The sequence below is a fragment of the Anser anser genome (assembly GCF_964211835.1).
Source record: "Anser anser genome assembly, chromosome: 24".
Lineage (NCBI taxonomy): Eukaryota > Metazoa > Chordata > Aves > Anseriformes > Anatidae > Anser > Anser anser.
Genome location: NC_139745.1, coordinates 3835091 through 3848288, shown reverse-complemented (window position 1 = coordinate 3848288; position 13198 = coordinate 3835091). Strand labels below are relative to the sequence as shown.

At 58.0% G+C, this 13198-nt stretch overlaps 1 protein-coding gene across 3 annotated transcripts in view; it reads right to left on the bottom strand.

Moving 5' to 3' along the window:
- Nucleotides 1–4934: 4934 nt before the first annotated feature.
- WASF2 (WASP family member 2) overlaps nucleotides 4935–13198 on the bottom strand; it is a gene marked incomplete at its 3' end in the record, with an annotated part of 33094 nt that continues 24830 nt past the window's right edge. For 2 of the 3 annotated variants that reach the window (XM_083809935.1, XM_083809934.1), the window contains 3 exons: nucleotides 12229–12384; nucleotides 9979–10499; nucleotides 4935–9502 (listed from right to left, as the gene is read on the bottom strand). In XM_083809935.1, coding sequence (XP_083666061.1) covers nucleotides 9345–9502; nucleotides 9979–10499; nucleotides 12229–12384 — 835 coding nt within the window. Of the gene's footprint in view, nucleotides 9503–9978; nucleotides 10500–12224; nucleotides 12385–13198 lie in introns of those variants that run through there. The other variant, XM_083809936.1, reaches the window with a different exon arrangement.

Below are 13198 nucleotides of genomic sequence, written 5' to 3'. Positions count from 1 at the left end.
GCGGGCTGGTGCCCCCCCCCGTGCCCAGGCAGGGCCTTCTCCCCGCTTTGTCCCCCAACGTTCCCATTAAGAAATCCCAGTGACAGCGCCCCCCCCCCCAAAGCATCCTGATAGCGGGATCTCTTCCTCGGGGGGGGGCAACACGGGGGTCCCCAGCCTCAAAGCAGCTCCGGGGGGAGGGCGGGGGGGGGCCACAGCCGTGCAGCCCCCCCGGGGCAGAAATAACGCCCCAAACAGAGCGAGGGCTGATGATCCCCCCCCGGCTTGGTCAGGGGGGGTGGCACGGGGGTGGCATGGGATTCCCAGGACCTGTGCTGGCACACGACTCGGGGTGCCCACCGGTGGTGGCCATAAGGCAGGGTTAATCACCGTGCTGTTAATTAGGGCAGCTCGCCCCCCCCCCCCAGGAACGGGGCCCTGCACCTCGTGCCCCTTGCTCTCGCCACCCGGCACCGTCCCGGGGAGCTGCAGGTTTCCCCCAGGCCCCTGAGCAGCCCCAAACCTGCGGGATGTGGGGTGCCGGGGGGTGACATCCAGGCCGGGGGCTCGGCGGCCGGGGGCTGTTTCGGCAGCCCCCCCCCCCCCCCCGTCCCTGGCCCGGCTTCACCTCGGGCTCGGAGACATCGGCGGCCCGGGGGCTGGCGCTGAAGGAAACGAAGATTTCCTTCCTCGTCGTGGCCCTCGCCGGACACCGACGGGCTGAGCGTGGGGACGGGGAGGTGGCAGCAAGCATCGAGCGGGGACAGGGTTGGGGACAGGGGCTGGGGCAGCTGGAGAGGGTCTCTGGCTCTCCAGGGGCTGTGCTCAGCCCTGGGGACGGGGCTGGGGAATTTGGGGCTCCCCTTGTGCCCTCTGAGGTTAAACCAGGGGGAAAGGAGCAAAGCTCAGGTGTTGGAGATGCCCAGGGCACCCTTGGGGTGGTCTATGGACTCCTCCGTCCCTTTTTTGGGGGGATTGTTCCCAAACCCACCTCCCCTGGTGGTGAAGGACCACGCAGTTCCCAGCCGCGGCTTACTCACGGGCGGTTTCGACCCATTTATTCCTGTGTCACCGTCACCCGGCAGCTTACACGGCTCTTCTCTGCCTCGTGCTCGCCCTGCTGACGTCTTCGGAGGGAGCAACGCGGCCCCTCCACCTCCCCGCGGCGGGGAACCCTGCTGGTCCCTCCTGCCACCTCCCCTGGGCACGGGGACAAATCCCCAAATCCCACCCCACCCGCATCGTCCCAGTGGGATGCAAGCGGCGAGAAACGGCCTCAGTGTCCCCCCCCCCCCCACAGGGTGGGAATCGGGCGCTGGGGCTCATCCCTGCATCCGAGTCCCTCCTGCTGTAGGATGGGGATGAGGAGGGGCAGGGAGGAAGCTGGGGGCTGGGTTGGGGCTGTTTGCTCCCCCAGTATGCACCCGAGTGAACCCAGAGCCACCCCTGGGTGCTCCAGGACTTTGGGGGACGGGGTCGGCGGCACGCAGCCTGCCACCCTTTGTTGGTTATAAAAATAAAGAGTCGAATTTATAGGAGAAGGTGCCCCGGTGCTGCGCAGCCATCCCCGTGCCACCGATGCCGGGGGGGGGCCTACGGGGGCCCAGACACGAGCTGCGAGCGGGACACGGGCACGGCATCGCCCAGCTGTGCGCACATCTGGCAGGGCCTGGCCTCCCCGGGGGGGCTGCAGCAAGCCAGGGGCAGCCCCTCGCCCCCAAACCCTGCCCGTGCTGCCGAGCAAAGGGGGCCAGGGCCAGCGTGGGGCCGTGGGTTTTGCCCCCCAGCCCTGCCGTGGGCAGCAGCGGGGCTGGGCGGTGGCTCCAAGCTCGTGGCCTTCGCTGGGAGCAAGGGCAGCAGGCACCAGTGCTCCCAGTAACCAGCTGGGAGGAAGGAGGGAGGGAGGCTGCTGCGACCCCAAAACCTCCCCCAGCACCCCAAAACCCAACTGACCTGCCTGCCACAGAGCCGAGCGCCGCCCGCGCAGCAGCGGGGGGGGGAGCACGGCCCCCCCGGCCCCCCGAGCTGGGACCTCCAGGCCGTAAAGAGGGCCGAGCAGCTCCGGTTATTGGCCTGGGTTCCATTTAAATGAGAAACCTCAGCCCTGGCTTGGGGGATTTTGTTTCCTTGGAAGCGGGAGCAGGCAGGAAATGAACACGACGCGGCCCCGCTGTAAGCGCTTCGCCAAATGCCGAGGGCGGCAGGGGGCAGGGGACGTAGGAGGCAGGGGATGCAGGGGACGCAGGGGATGCAGCGCCTCGGTCCCGGCCACCACCGGAGCCTCGGCCCCAGGAGGCACCGGCTGCTTCCCAGGGGGAGGACGCCTTCGCCTGGCTGAGAGCGCTGCTTGGGGTGGGAAACCGTAAACAAAAAAAGCCCCCGAAATGGATGGGAACCCCTGGTTTCTGCCTCGCAGCCCCTCCTTTATGGAAACCCCTGATTTCTGCCTCGCATCCAGCAGCCTCTCCTTTATGGGAACCTGATTTCTGCCTTGCAGCCTCTCCTTTATGGGAAGCCCCGATTTCTGCCTCGCATCCAGCAGCCTCCCGTTTACGGGAAGCCCCGATTTCTGCCTCGCAGCCTCTCGTTTCTCCCTGCAGCAGCAGCAGATGCGGGAGGCGGCATCGCCCCGCGAGCCCCGGGCTGCCTGGCAGCGCCGCGGGGTGCCGGGAGGAGCGGGCTCCCTCGCTGGCTCGAGGCTGCGGCTTTGTCTGAGTCGCCCTGGCCTGGGGACGGCGACGGGGAGCGTAATTTGGTGCCGGGGAGCAGGATTTGGCCCTCGCCGCAGCCCCAGCCCCGCGCCGGCTGCTTTAAGCCCTCCGCATGCAGGCGCTGGCCTTTGTGGGAGCGGATGAGCCCGGCGCAGAGCCGCTGCCCTGCCAGCCTGCAGAAACTTGAGCTCCAAATACATAATTCCTCTGGCACCCCGTGGTTATTTGCGAGCTGCTGTGAGCAGATGGAAGAGTTACAGATAAAGCCATCCGCAGCACGGGAGCCGATTGCCTTCCCCACACAACCGCGTAGGCAACAGCAAAGGCAGAGGAGAGAAAAAAAAAATAAAAAAAATTAAAAAAAAAAAAAAAGGCAGAAAGAGAGAGAGAAGGAGTCAGCCATTTCTACAGGGGCTGAGCTGCCATCTCAGCACACCTACGTGCGAGGAGCGGGGACTCTCTGCTGGCGGCGGGCCCTTCCCGGGGACTTGGACGAGGGTAGTGCTCTCCCACCACCCAGGGCTGCTTGGCGGAGGGAGGCAGCGCGAGTCGGGGGTGACATTGGCACGGCAGCGCGCTGCCACACGCGGGGAGAGCAGGCTGTTAACGCTGATCAGAGCTGGCAGCGCCTGCACTCGCTTCGGTCCCAGAGGGGGAATTAAGGGAGAGAAGCTGACGTCAGTGGTGGAAAGGACACACAGCCCACTCGTCCAAGGCAGCCGGCAGCATCTTCTGGGTGTTGCTAACACCACCTTGAAGGAGAAAATTAAATAGGTCTTTGGAGACGGGGGGCTCCTGTGAAGCCGGAGCCCGGCCAGCTGTGATCCGGTGCCGAGCTCCGTGGCAGACAGACACACAAACACATCAAACGCCCCGGCCAGGGCCGGAGTGCCAAGGCACAGGCAGAGCCCGAGAGACTCTCCCCAGCTGCGAGCAGCTCCGCCATAGGAAACTGCTGCTCACGGAAAGGGCTCGGGCTCCGAGAGCACCAGCACGCAATTAATCTCGCTGCTGGGCTTCTCCTCCCCGCGCCGAGCTAAAGCCCGGGCTGGGAGCTGCAGCCGACGGGAGGCTCCTCAATCTTCAGGAGCTCTCCCCAGGTACCCGCAGAGGAGCAGCACAAAGCTCCGCGCTCCCACCGCCCCCGGCACGCACGCGGAGATGACTTGCGAGGGCTGGCACCCCCCAAAAGCACGGGGCTGTGCGCTGGCACACGGCCCCGGAAAGCAAAAGGCATTGAGGCAGCTCTGGCTGCAGCCAAACGCACGCAGAAAAAGGAGCCGGGGTCCCCAGGCTGCTCCTCCCGGACACGAGATGGAGCCAACAGCCGGGACACGCAGCACGAGGCCCAGGAGATGCCTCCTTCCCCTGCCCTCGGCGCCCCAGCACGAGTAAAGGGCTTGCTTGTTCAGGAGCTGGCAAGGCCAATTAATCTAATGAGGTTTTGCAGCCAGGGACTATTGTCAGCCAGGAAAGGCGCAGCGCTGCAGCGCGAGCACACGGGCGGCTCCTGGAAGCCAAGGGGATTTGGCACGGCGCAGCCCGCGCTGAAGGCAGGGACGGATCCTTCTGTTGTGCCCCCGACCAGCAAGACCCACACCCGAAAATCAGGCATGCATCGAGCCCACAGAACGCACCTGAAAGCGGGGCTGCGAGCCAGAGCTGCTCTGGCTGGGGAGATTAATGGCAGCAGGGACCTTGAGTTGCTGAAATGGAGGCAAAAAATCGGCGGCAGCCCCTTCCCAGCCCTGCCGCAGCTGCTGTGCTCTCCGCGAGCAGGAGCAGGGGCTCATTTTGTGCGGCAGGGAGCACGCCGAGGCCAGCAGCTCCTCCGGGTTATTTCCTGGGTGCTGCTGCTGCCCAGATTCAGCTCCCCACCCCCCCCCCCCCCGGTGACCCCCAGCCTGCCCTGGCTGCGTTTCGGCACTGGAGGGGATTTCTGCGGGGATGGCCCAGGGGAGGCAGCTCAGGACCGGTGTCCTTCGGGAGCCTCCAGCACCCAGCCTGGGTGCCCTCGATGAAATGCCGAACGCTCCAGGCTCCTCAAATTCTGGCCCAGCAGCGCTGGGAGATGCCCTGCAGGGCACTCACGCGGCCCGGCACCCCGCCGCACTCCCGGGCAGGAGAAATTAAGAGCCAGGCAAGCGGCAGCAGCCCCCGTGCCCAGGACCAGCCCCTTTCCCCCTGCTAAGGAAGCACCCACAGCTCCCCACACACGCCCGGAGTAACACACGGAGGCACCGAGTGGATAGAAAGGTTTTTATCAAGTTTACAGTTTTAAAAAAGGATCACAATTGTTTTTTTGTTTTGTGGTTGGGTTTTTTTGTTTTTTTTTTTACATGTACATTACCAAAAAAAATTGCAATTGGGATCTTCATCCAGGGGTTACTGAGCCGATTATAAAAAAAAAAAAAAAAGGCAGCAGGAAAGCCTGGCTTACACGGCAACTGACAGAGAAAAGTACAGACAGACAGGACACGGGAAAACAGGAGGCAGCGAGTCTGCGCCCGGCTGCGCAGGTACGGGCCCGGCTCCGCTCCCCCCGGCGCGCACACGCACCCCAGGCAGCAGGGTCTGGCCGCCAGCGTCTGTTTTACAGGGGTAAAAATAAACCCAAAGCAAACGAGTCTACAGTATTTTGCTTGTGAGGTGTTTTTTTTGTTTTTTAAATGGAGTTTCTCTGCTGAAGCTCCTTTGGTCTGAAGCGAGTAACCCCCTGCGCCCTGAGTATCCGTCCTACAGCACCCTCCTGGCCCCTGGCGTGGCCGGGGGCTTTCGGGGCACGGCCCCGGTCCCTCCTCCCACCCCATCCTCTGCTCAGCAATAAACCCCTACAATACAAGTGGAATAATTGCTCTTATAAATATATTTATATCATATATAGGAAAATAAGGCACTTCGGGAGGGTTACAGCTCGCCTAATTCTAAGACATTCTAATCAGGAAGAAAAATGAGTTAGTTTCTGAAATGAATTAAAATGCATGTTAATACAGTAATAAAAACCATTCGATCCACTTCCCACTTCAAGGCTTTGTTTAAAACCGAAAGAGAAAAAAAAAAAAAAAAAAAAAGCACGCCCCAAATCCAACAGCAAGGAAACCTGACCCAGAGCAGCAGCACCTGCCCCGCGCGGGCTCCCCTCCGAGCCCGTCAAGGGCAGGCGCTTCCAGGAGAGGCACGTTAAATAAGTTCACGGACTGAAAATATCCTTTCCCTGAAATGACACTCCGCACAGTTTCTCGGCCATCTGGGACCTCCAGGAGCCCCTTCCCTCGATCTGGTCTGGTGCTTTGGGTCTGATAAGGAGAGGAGAAAGCAGTGAAGGTCACCGACTGCAGATGAGGCTCCGGGCTGAGCCCGGGGAGCCGGGACGAGGCTTTCCCTGCGCGCGCAAAGGAGGGGTGGCGGGGGAGAGGCTGCCGGCAGCCAAGCACTGCGGGCGAGGACACCGGGAGAATGTTTAACCAGGAGCGAGGCGCCGGGGAGGAGAGGCGGCGGTGGCCTGCCCCAACTCGACGTGCACGGGGAGGGAGGCAGCACGCCCGGAGCAAAGGGCTCCCGGATGGGCGAAACGGCTGCTCCGGCTCGGCGTCTCCCCGCGGACACGAGTCGGGCTGAAATGGGAAGACGGGGGCTTCCCCCCAGGCAGGCAGAGAGGGGAGGACCCAGTCTGCCAGCTCTCGCTTTTGGCTTTGTGAAATGCTCGAGGCTCTCTGTCTAAGCCAGCCTGATGCGGAAAGAAAAGGACTAAGCAATGACCAGCAAAAAATGGCAGGGGAGTCGAGCGCAGGCCCTTGGTCTACGTGGGGCAGCAGCCCTGCAGTACAGCACAGCTGCTCTGCCTTGCAAAGGTTGTTTTTGGCACTCTCCCCTTCCCCTACTGGTTTAAGAAATATTAAACTTACTTGGTGGCCCAGCGCTCTGCAATTTTGCAACGATGCTCTCAGACGGTCACTTTACACCAGTTGTTTCTCAGGGATCTCCGTGCTAGAGCTTTTCACGGTCAAAGACTTAACGCAAAACAAAGGAAGCCCTCCCGCTTGTCCACAGTCCCTCTGCTTAGGATCCAACCGTTTCGGTTCTCACCTTGGGAAAGCACGTTTGAAAGCAGCCGTGGTTACAGCAGGCTTGCACGGACAAAGCAGCGTCCCTCCCGCTGCCAGGAGGGCTTCGCAAGCAGGCGAGGCAGTCGGAGGAGCGGACTCCACCCGCGGCCATGCCGATCACCCACCCACACGGCATCCTTGTGCAACAGGCAGCATGGGGCAACCGTGTCCCCAGCGCCCCGAGGCACGGCCCTGCCTGACAGCCCATCCATCTGGGTCGCACGGAACATGGCACTTCTCTGTATTTCACGCGACAGAAATACTCGCTCCCCTTTCCCAACAGGGGCCGAGTCTACTTAAGGCAATTTAAAATTAACCCGGGTTTGGCATTTGTGAGCTCCTCGCTTCCCTGTGTGCTAATGCTGTCAGCCCGGGTTAGCTTAAAGGTCCGTTTTCCCCAGGAACCTGTCTCCAAGAGAGGCCAGAGGAGGATGCTTACAGAAAGAGCAGAAAAACAGCGGCAGCGCTTCTCCTCCAGCCCCCCTTCCCCAGCTCGCAGCAATGATCAGTTTGCATTTCCAAGTCCCTCCACTGCACAACGGCTCGCTGGCACTCGAGGGGTTTGTTCCCTCTTCCAGAACCTGGAACTAGCACTGCTCAGATGTTCCCAGCCCGTCGGGACGCCTCGCTGGCTGTGCCCTTTGCATCCTGCTCTGCAGCTGACTCGCTGACAGAACGTAATGGCGCAGAGGTCCAGTAAATCTCTCCTGACCGTGCTCAGGGTCGCGCTGGATCTCAGCTCGATCCACGCCCTGGAAAAACCCATCCTCCAGGCCCTCATCTGCTCTGTCAAAGATTAAAAAATGCACAAACACACGCAAGAAATCGGTAAGAACTCAATGGCACAAACTGAAATCATCAATCAAACCCCAAGAAGGATTTTCAGCAACCCAGCAGCCTCGGGCTGGGCCTGGCATTGCAGGTATCGGCAACATCATTAAACAAGGCAAGCCGGGGAAGAGCGAGCAGGCACAGGTTGGCAAAATACTTGACAGCTAAGAAAGGCAAAGAGGTCGGAGATTTGGTCTTAACGGGATGTGCTGCTGGTCCCACCCCACAACAGCTGGGCCCACGACCTCCGAAGGGCTTTGGAATTGCTTCCTTGCATGACCCCGACGGAGACAGTCACATCCGAATGAAAATACAAAAAGCGCGTCTGCAGCATTGGGGGATTGGTTTCTAGATTTCCAAGATATGCATATATTGTATGTAATATAAAACAGCAGTAACACCTAGGTCAGCTAGTTCAAGTTCTCCATTTTCTCCCCCTGCCAGTACTGTGTCTGTAGTGAGCAGCCAGGGAACCTGTAGGGTTAGCCAGGAGAAGAAACATTTTCTTAAAATTAACTACAATAACAAAACGCGGGGAAAAATACGTAGGTTAGGTCTGATGTAACCAACGGGCAACTCAAGTTCACACACGGGATGTTTTTAGGCACACAAACTCCCTTCCTTAGGTGGAAGGGAAAAGGAAGCAAGGGTAACACCAGCATTTTCTGCTACTCAAGTCCCTGTGTAAAAAGTATGGTCACTGCACCAGAAAAGCACCTCTTCAAGCTGGCTGCAGCATTGCCCTGAACAGGCCAAAGTGCCTGGCGGTCAGAGAACCTTCCCCCCACCCACCCACCTCCCTGCTCTAGGCACTTCTTTTTTTTTTTCTTAAGCACGCTCCCGGCACGAACTGGAGAGGTCGGCAACGCGGAGCTGCCACCGCTCAGACGCGGCTCAGCGGGGCAGTGGCTCTGCTCCCCCCGGGGCAGGAAGCCAAGCAACCGTTCTGCCCGGGCTTTGCATCCCTCCGTGCAAGCCTCCTTTGGCAGGCTTGACAAAGCAGTCCAGGAGATTTAAGGAAGGTAAAGGCAGCTCTGAAAAAAACAGCAAGCCCCTCCTCACATTGCACCCAATGCGCTCCGCAGCCCTAGAGCCAGGAAGCGCACCCACGGGGGGGGGAAGTCTGGAAATACTGAGGTGGGTCAGAGGGGAAAGAATTGTGCATTATTGCCAAAAACTGATTATTTGACAGCGGGATGCAGCAGAGAACAGACATTTAAAGCCCATTTTCTTGCAGCGCTACCAGTATTCACTGGAAAGGAAGAGCCATTAGATCAACTGTCTGCTGTTGCAATGAGAAAACTAGCTGAAAATGTCCTTCATCTGAAAGGCCGCGTGGCCACAACAGGATCATCCATCTTTACTTTAAAAATCCCTCAGGATGGAGGGGTTTTATGTGCTCTGCCTGGTGGCATCGAGAATCTGGAGGTTTAGCTCTCTCTTAAATAAGCAACCGTTACGCTCCCTCCAGCTAAATCCCAGCGCCGCCATCCTCACTGTCCACGAGGAGACCTTTCGGAAAGGCTTCCCAAAGAGCACAGAGTCCTGCCAAAGCTGGAGGGGGAGGGAGAGGGGAGACATGCTGGTGGTTGTCTGAAAACCCTTGGCACATCTTTGGTTACAGGATGAAAAAGGAAACGGTGGCAGGTTTGGCCACCTGGTTCTTTAGGAAGTTGTTAACCCAGGAAGGAAAGGAACAGAGGGGATAGGACCGTGGTTAATCCGACCATTCGTCCTCATCAAACTCCGAAGAGTCATCCTCAGAGTCGCTGTACTCCACGGCGATGCGGCGTGACAGGATTGTGGCCACGTCATTGCCCACAACGTCCCGCTTCTCCTGTTCCCGCTGCTCTTCCACCTTGCGGAGCTGGAAGCCTGTTGGGAAGAAGGCAACGGAGGGGATCATTCAAAGGCTTTGGTCACACTGCAATCTCCAAGGCAGCCATCCTTCAACGCAACCCTCTGAGCAAGACAGCCTGTACTCTGCCAGCGAGCATTGGACACGCTGCAGAATAACACTGATAGTGACTGACAGCCAAGACAGGCTGGGTGGGCAGGTGGAATGGCAAGTGAATCGTTTCCGTGCTCCTCTGCAGGGTCACACCACTGACACGCACTCCCCTTCGCAAACCTGGACCGCGCCAGCCCTGACACGGCCACTCCCAAAGCGCAGGCAGGGGCACACAACCCAGACAGGGTGTCATCAGCGTGGGCACACCAGGAGGGCCCACGGGGGACCAGCCCCAAGCCGCAGGATACTCCCAGCCCTGCTCGTGAGACAATTCCCACTCAGGACACCGGGGGTTCTTCCGCAGGCTAAGGAGAAAGCTGGCATCGAAACGAAAACCTACCTTGACGGATAGCTGAGAGCAGATCGCTCCTGGCATCGCTAACCGCAGGCAAGGATGACTTGGGCTTGGAGGCGGAGGTGTCCGAGGGTGGCGGTGGCACTGGGGGGCCATCCAGACCACTGGAAGACAGCGGCGGGGGGCCGGGGGGCGGCGGTGGTGGAGGGGGAGGCGGCGCGCTCCCGCTGCCCGGCTGAGGCAGCGGAGGTGGGAGCACGCTGGCATATTCGACCGCTGGAGGGGGCGGCGGTGGTGGCGGGGCAGCAAACTCGGGGTGAGGAGGGAAGGAAGGGGGAGAAGGGGGTGGTGGGGTCCCCGGGGACGGGAAACCCATGGGAGGAGGTGGCGGGGGCGTGCTCCCCATCGGCGGTGGTGGCGGAGGCGGCGCCGGAGGGGGAGCAAAGCCCGGCCTGGTCCCGGAGGGGGATCCGATCGGAGGAGCTGGTGGCGGGTGACTCGGGCTGACCAGGCTGGATCTTTTGGTCCCTCCAGAACCAGAACCTCTTTGGTTGTCTACAGGATAGCTGTCGCAACAGAAGGAGAGAGACAGAAGGCTATTAGCTCTGAGGCCGGGTTACACCACACAGTCTCGGTGTTAATGCAAATCACGTGTGTTCGCTGCAGCCTGGACAAAACCTAACTTCTAGGCTTAACTGCTGCTTCCATGAGACCTTGCTCCTCGGTTTTAGTTTTCCTGCAGTGTTTCTTTTGGCCAACACCACGAGGACAAAGGAGAGCTTCTGGGGACTGGCAGAAACGCCATCATCTGTCCCATCTCCCAGGCTGACAAGAACACGAGCCATCTCACCTCCCTGCCAGGGGCCAGGCGTCACATCTGAGCTCAGAGCAGCCTCTTGGCTGAAGAGCTCCTGCAGCACTGCGAGCCGCTACCCCTCCATGCTGAGGTCAGACTTATGACACGTCAAGCAGGGATGTCTACCGTGATAAATCGCACAAGGACCGGTGGGTATGCCAGGAGAGCATATGCTCTGAACACCTGCTAGGAACAGATCTCTGCACTGGATTCCACGGCTCGGAGCTGGAGCGCAGCAACCACGTCTCAGAGCTCGCCACGGGGATTGGAGAGGAAGACGTGGAGACCCAACGTGCTCTTAAGGAAAACACCGAGTTCCCACTTACGGCAGCTGTGTTGTACCAGAAAACAATTCTACCCAGAAGATATTGTAACGTCCTATGTACGCGTAAAGCAAGCCCTAATCCGACATCTCGTTGCGCTGTAAGGCAGAAGAGGTTTGGTACGTTTGCCATGAAAATGTCACAATTTTTGGCAGTGCACAGTGCTGATCCATGACAGGCTACTGCAGATCAAACCTCGCTCCCTGGATTCTTTAAAAACAAACCACCAAAACAAAACCAGATAGGAGAAGATCTCCATGGCTAGGCGGAGATCTAAGCAACTGCACAAGGCAGCTTAAGCTTCATCTGAAAGCTCGTTTCTGCTCTGCCCTAGAGGAACATGCCGCAGAGTGGAGTGCTTGGTCTCTTTGACACATCAGAAGAGCCTTTTCTGCAGCACTGTTGCCTTTGGAGAAGATGGAGACAAGCTAACGCAGTCCTGTCTATCAGACATACTGTTACTGCCTTAAAGAAAAAAAAAGCTACTCTCTTGTTTCAATCCGCGTGTCTCAAGCCACCGCTGGACCGTAATTCTCCTCTCCAGAGGTGACTGGAAGTCACCATTTCATCTGATACAAAGCAGCTGCCCTGAACTTCCACTGGAGTCTCCAGGAAGCAGTCGGCTGGCGTGTTCAAGTCCTTTAAATTTAACTACATCCACATCTTCAGGGCCCACGTCACGCGTTTGTCAAAAATCACAGGGCAAATGGCAACAACAAAGAAAAACCACAAGCGGAAGAAGCTGTTCTTTGCAAAGCTCTATCAGGAGCTTGAGTCTGGAACAACTGCGCTGGAAAAAAAAGGGACTGAAGCAATGCATGCAACGGAGCCAGACCACTAAGTGGGACCCCACTCTTTCAGAAAGCAAAATGAGTCTGCTCGAGTTCTCGACCAAGTCTGTTCTGCCCTCCCGTACAGGACCAACAGCGGCAGCTGGGATTTACAGAGAGCTGCGGCTGTCCCTGCCTGCAGTTGCGCTTCCCCTCCAGACAGGAGCATCCTGGTTCCCATACAACGCCCGTTAGGAAGTTATGCTGAACTATCTCAGCCTGTCTCATGTCATCCTTTTACACCACCTCCTACTCCTCGGTGACAGAAGGGATCCCGTAGGCTTACCTAAATTCCACCGGGGGTGGAGGCAGGCTGTCATCTGGGAACGAAGGAGGTGGTGGCACAATAGAGTCAGTCTGCGGCGGTGGCGGGTAGCAGTTCACGTCCATGCTTTCGTTTGAACCGATGCTGCCGTTCTGATACACCATGTTAGAGGGGTACCTGAGAGAGCAAGACAAGCACCGTGTTTACGAGTTCAGGGTAACGTCTACAGGTCATTTTCCCCCTCGCTTTGCCTCCTGGAAGGGTTACAGCCACACAGCTGTGCAACGTTCAACAAGCAGACAGCAGTGATATTAACCACGTAGATGGATCAACCTGCAAGGTTTAGAAATTAGGTTTCCTAGCAGGAATGGCTTTTCACAGCACAGCTGGACCTGCCTTTTGGTGGGACCTTATCAACCACCACAACAGGATACACAAAACAAAACCTTAAAGCAACATTTAAAAAAAGAAGCCTTTTTCTCAAAGCATCCTACTGAAGAACCATGTACAGTTTACTCTGCATAATTCTTTGGCTAGATGCTCTCATGTTTATTTACTGCTGCCACACAGCAGAACAACACATGAGTATATTTTATTGAACAAAAAACCAAATATTTTTCTTAACATTTGATTCTAGGGAAAAAAACTTACGAGTGCATTTTGACCAGCTTGCACTCGATAGACTCCAAGTTACACCGCCTATCGTCAGCGACAAAAAATAAGAGGTACTAAAATATATTACAAATTAAGCTTGAGCATAGATTATCAGGAAGCACACCCAACAGAGATGCCGTTAAATGCAAACAACCAAAGCTGAAACATTGCTGAAGGAAGAGACCAGCCTCACGTTCAAGTTTCAGTGGGCTCCTTTCACTGTGGGGTGGTGAAACCCCCCCATTCCTGGGGGCTCCGAACCTCAACAGAATTCAAACACGTGGACGCATTTCCACGAGAAAACAGAGGAGCAAGAAAATGGTGCTGTTGTGCTGCT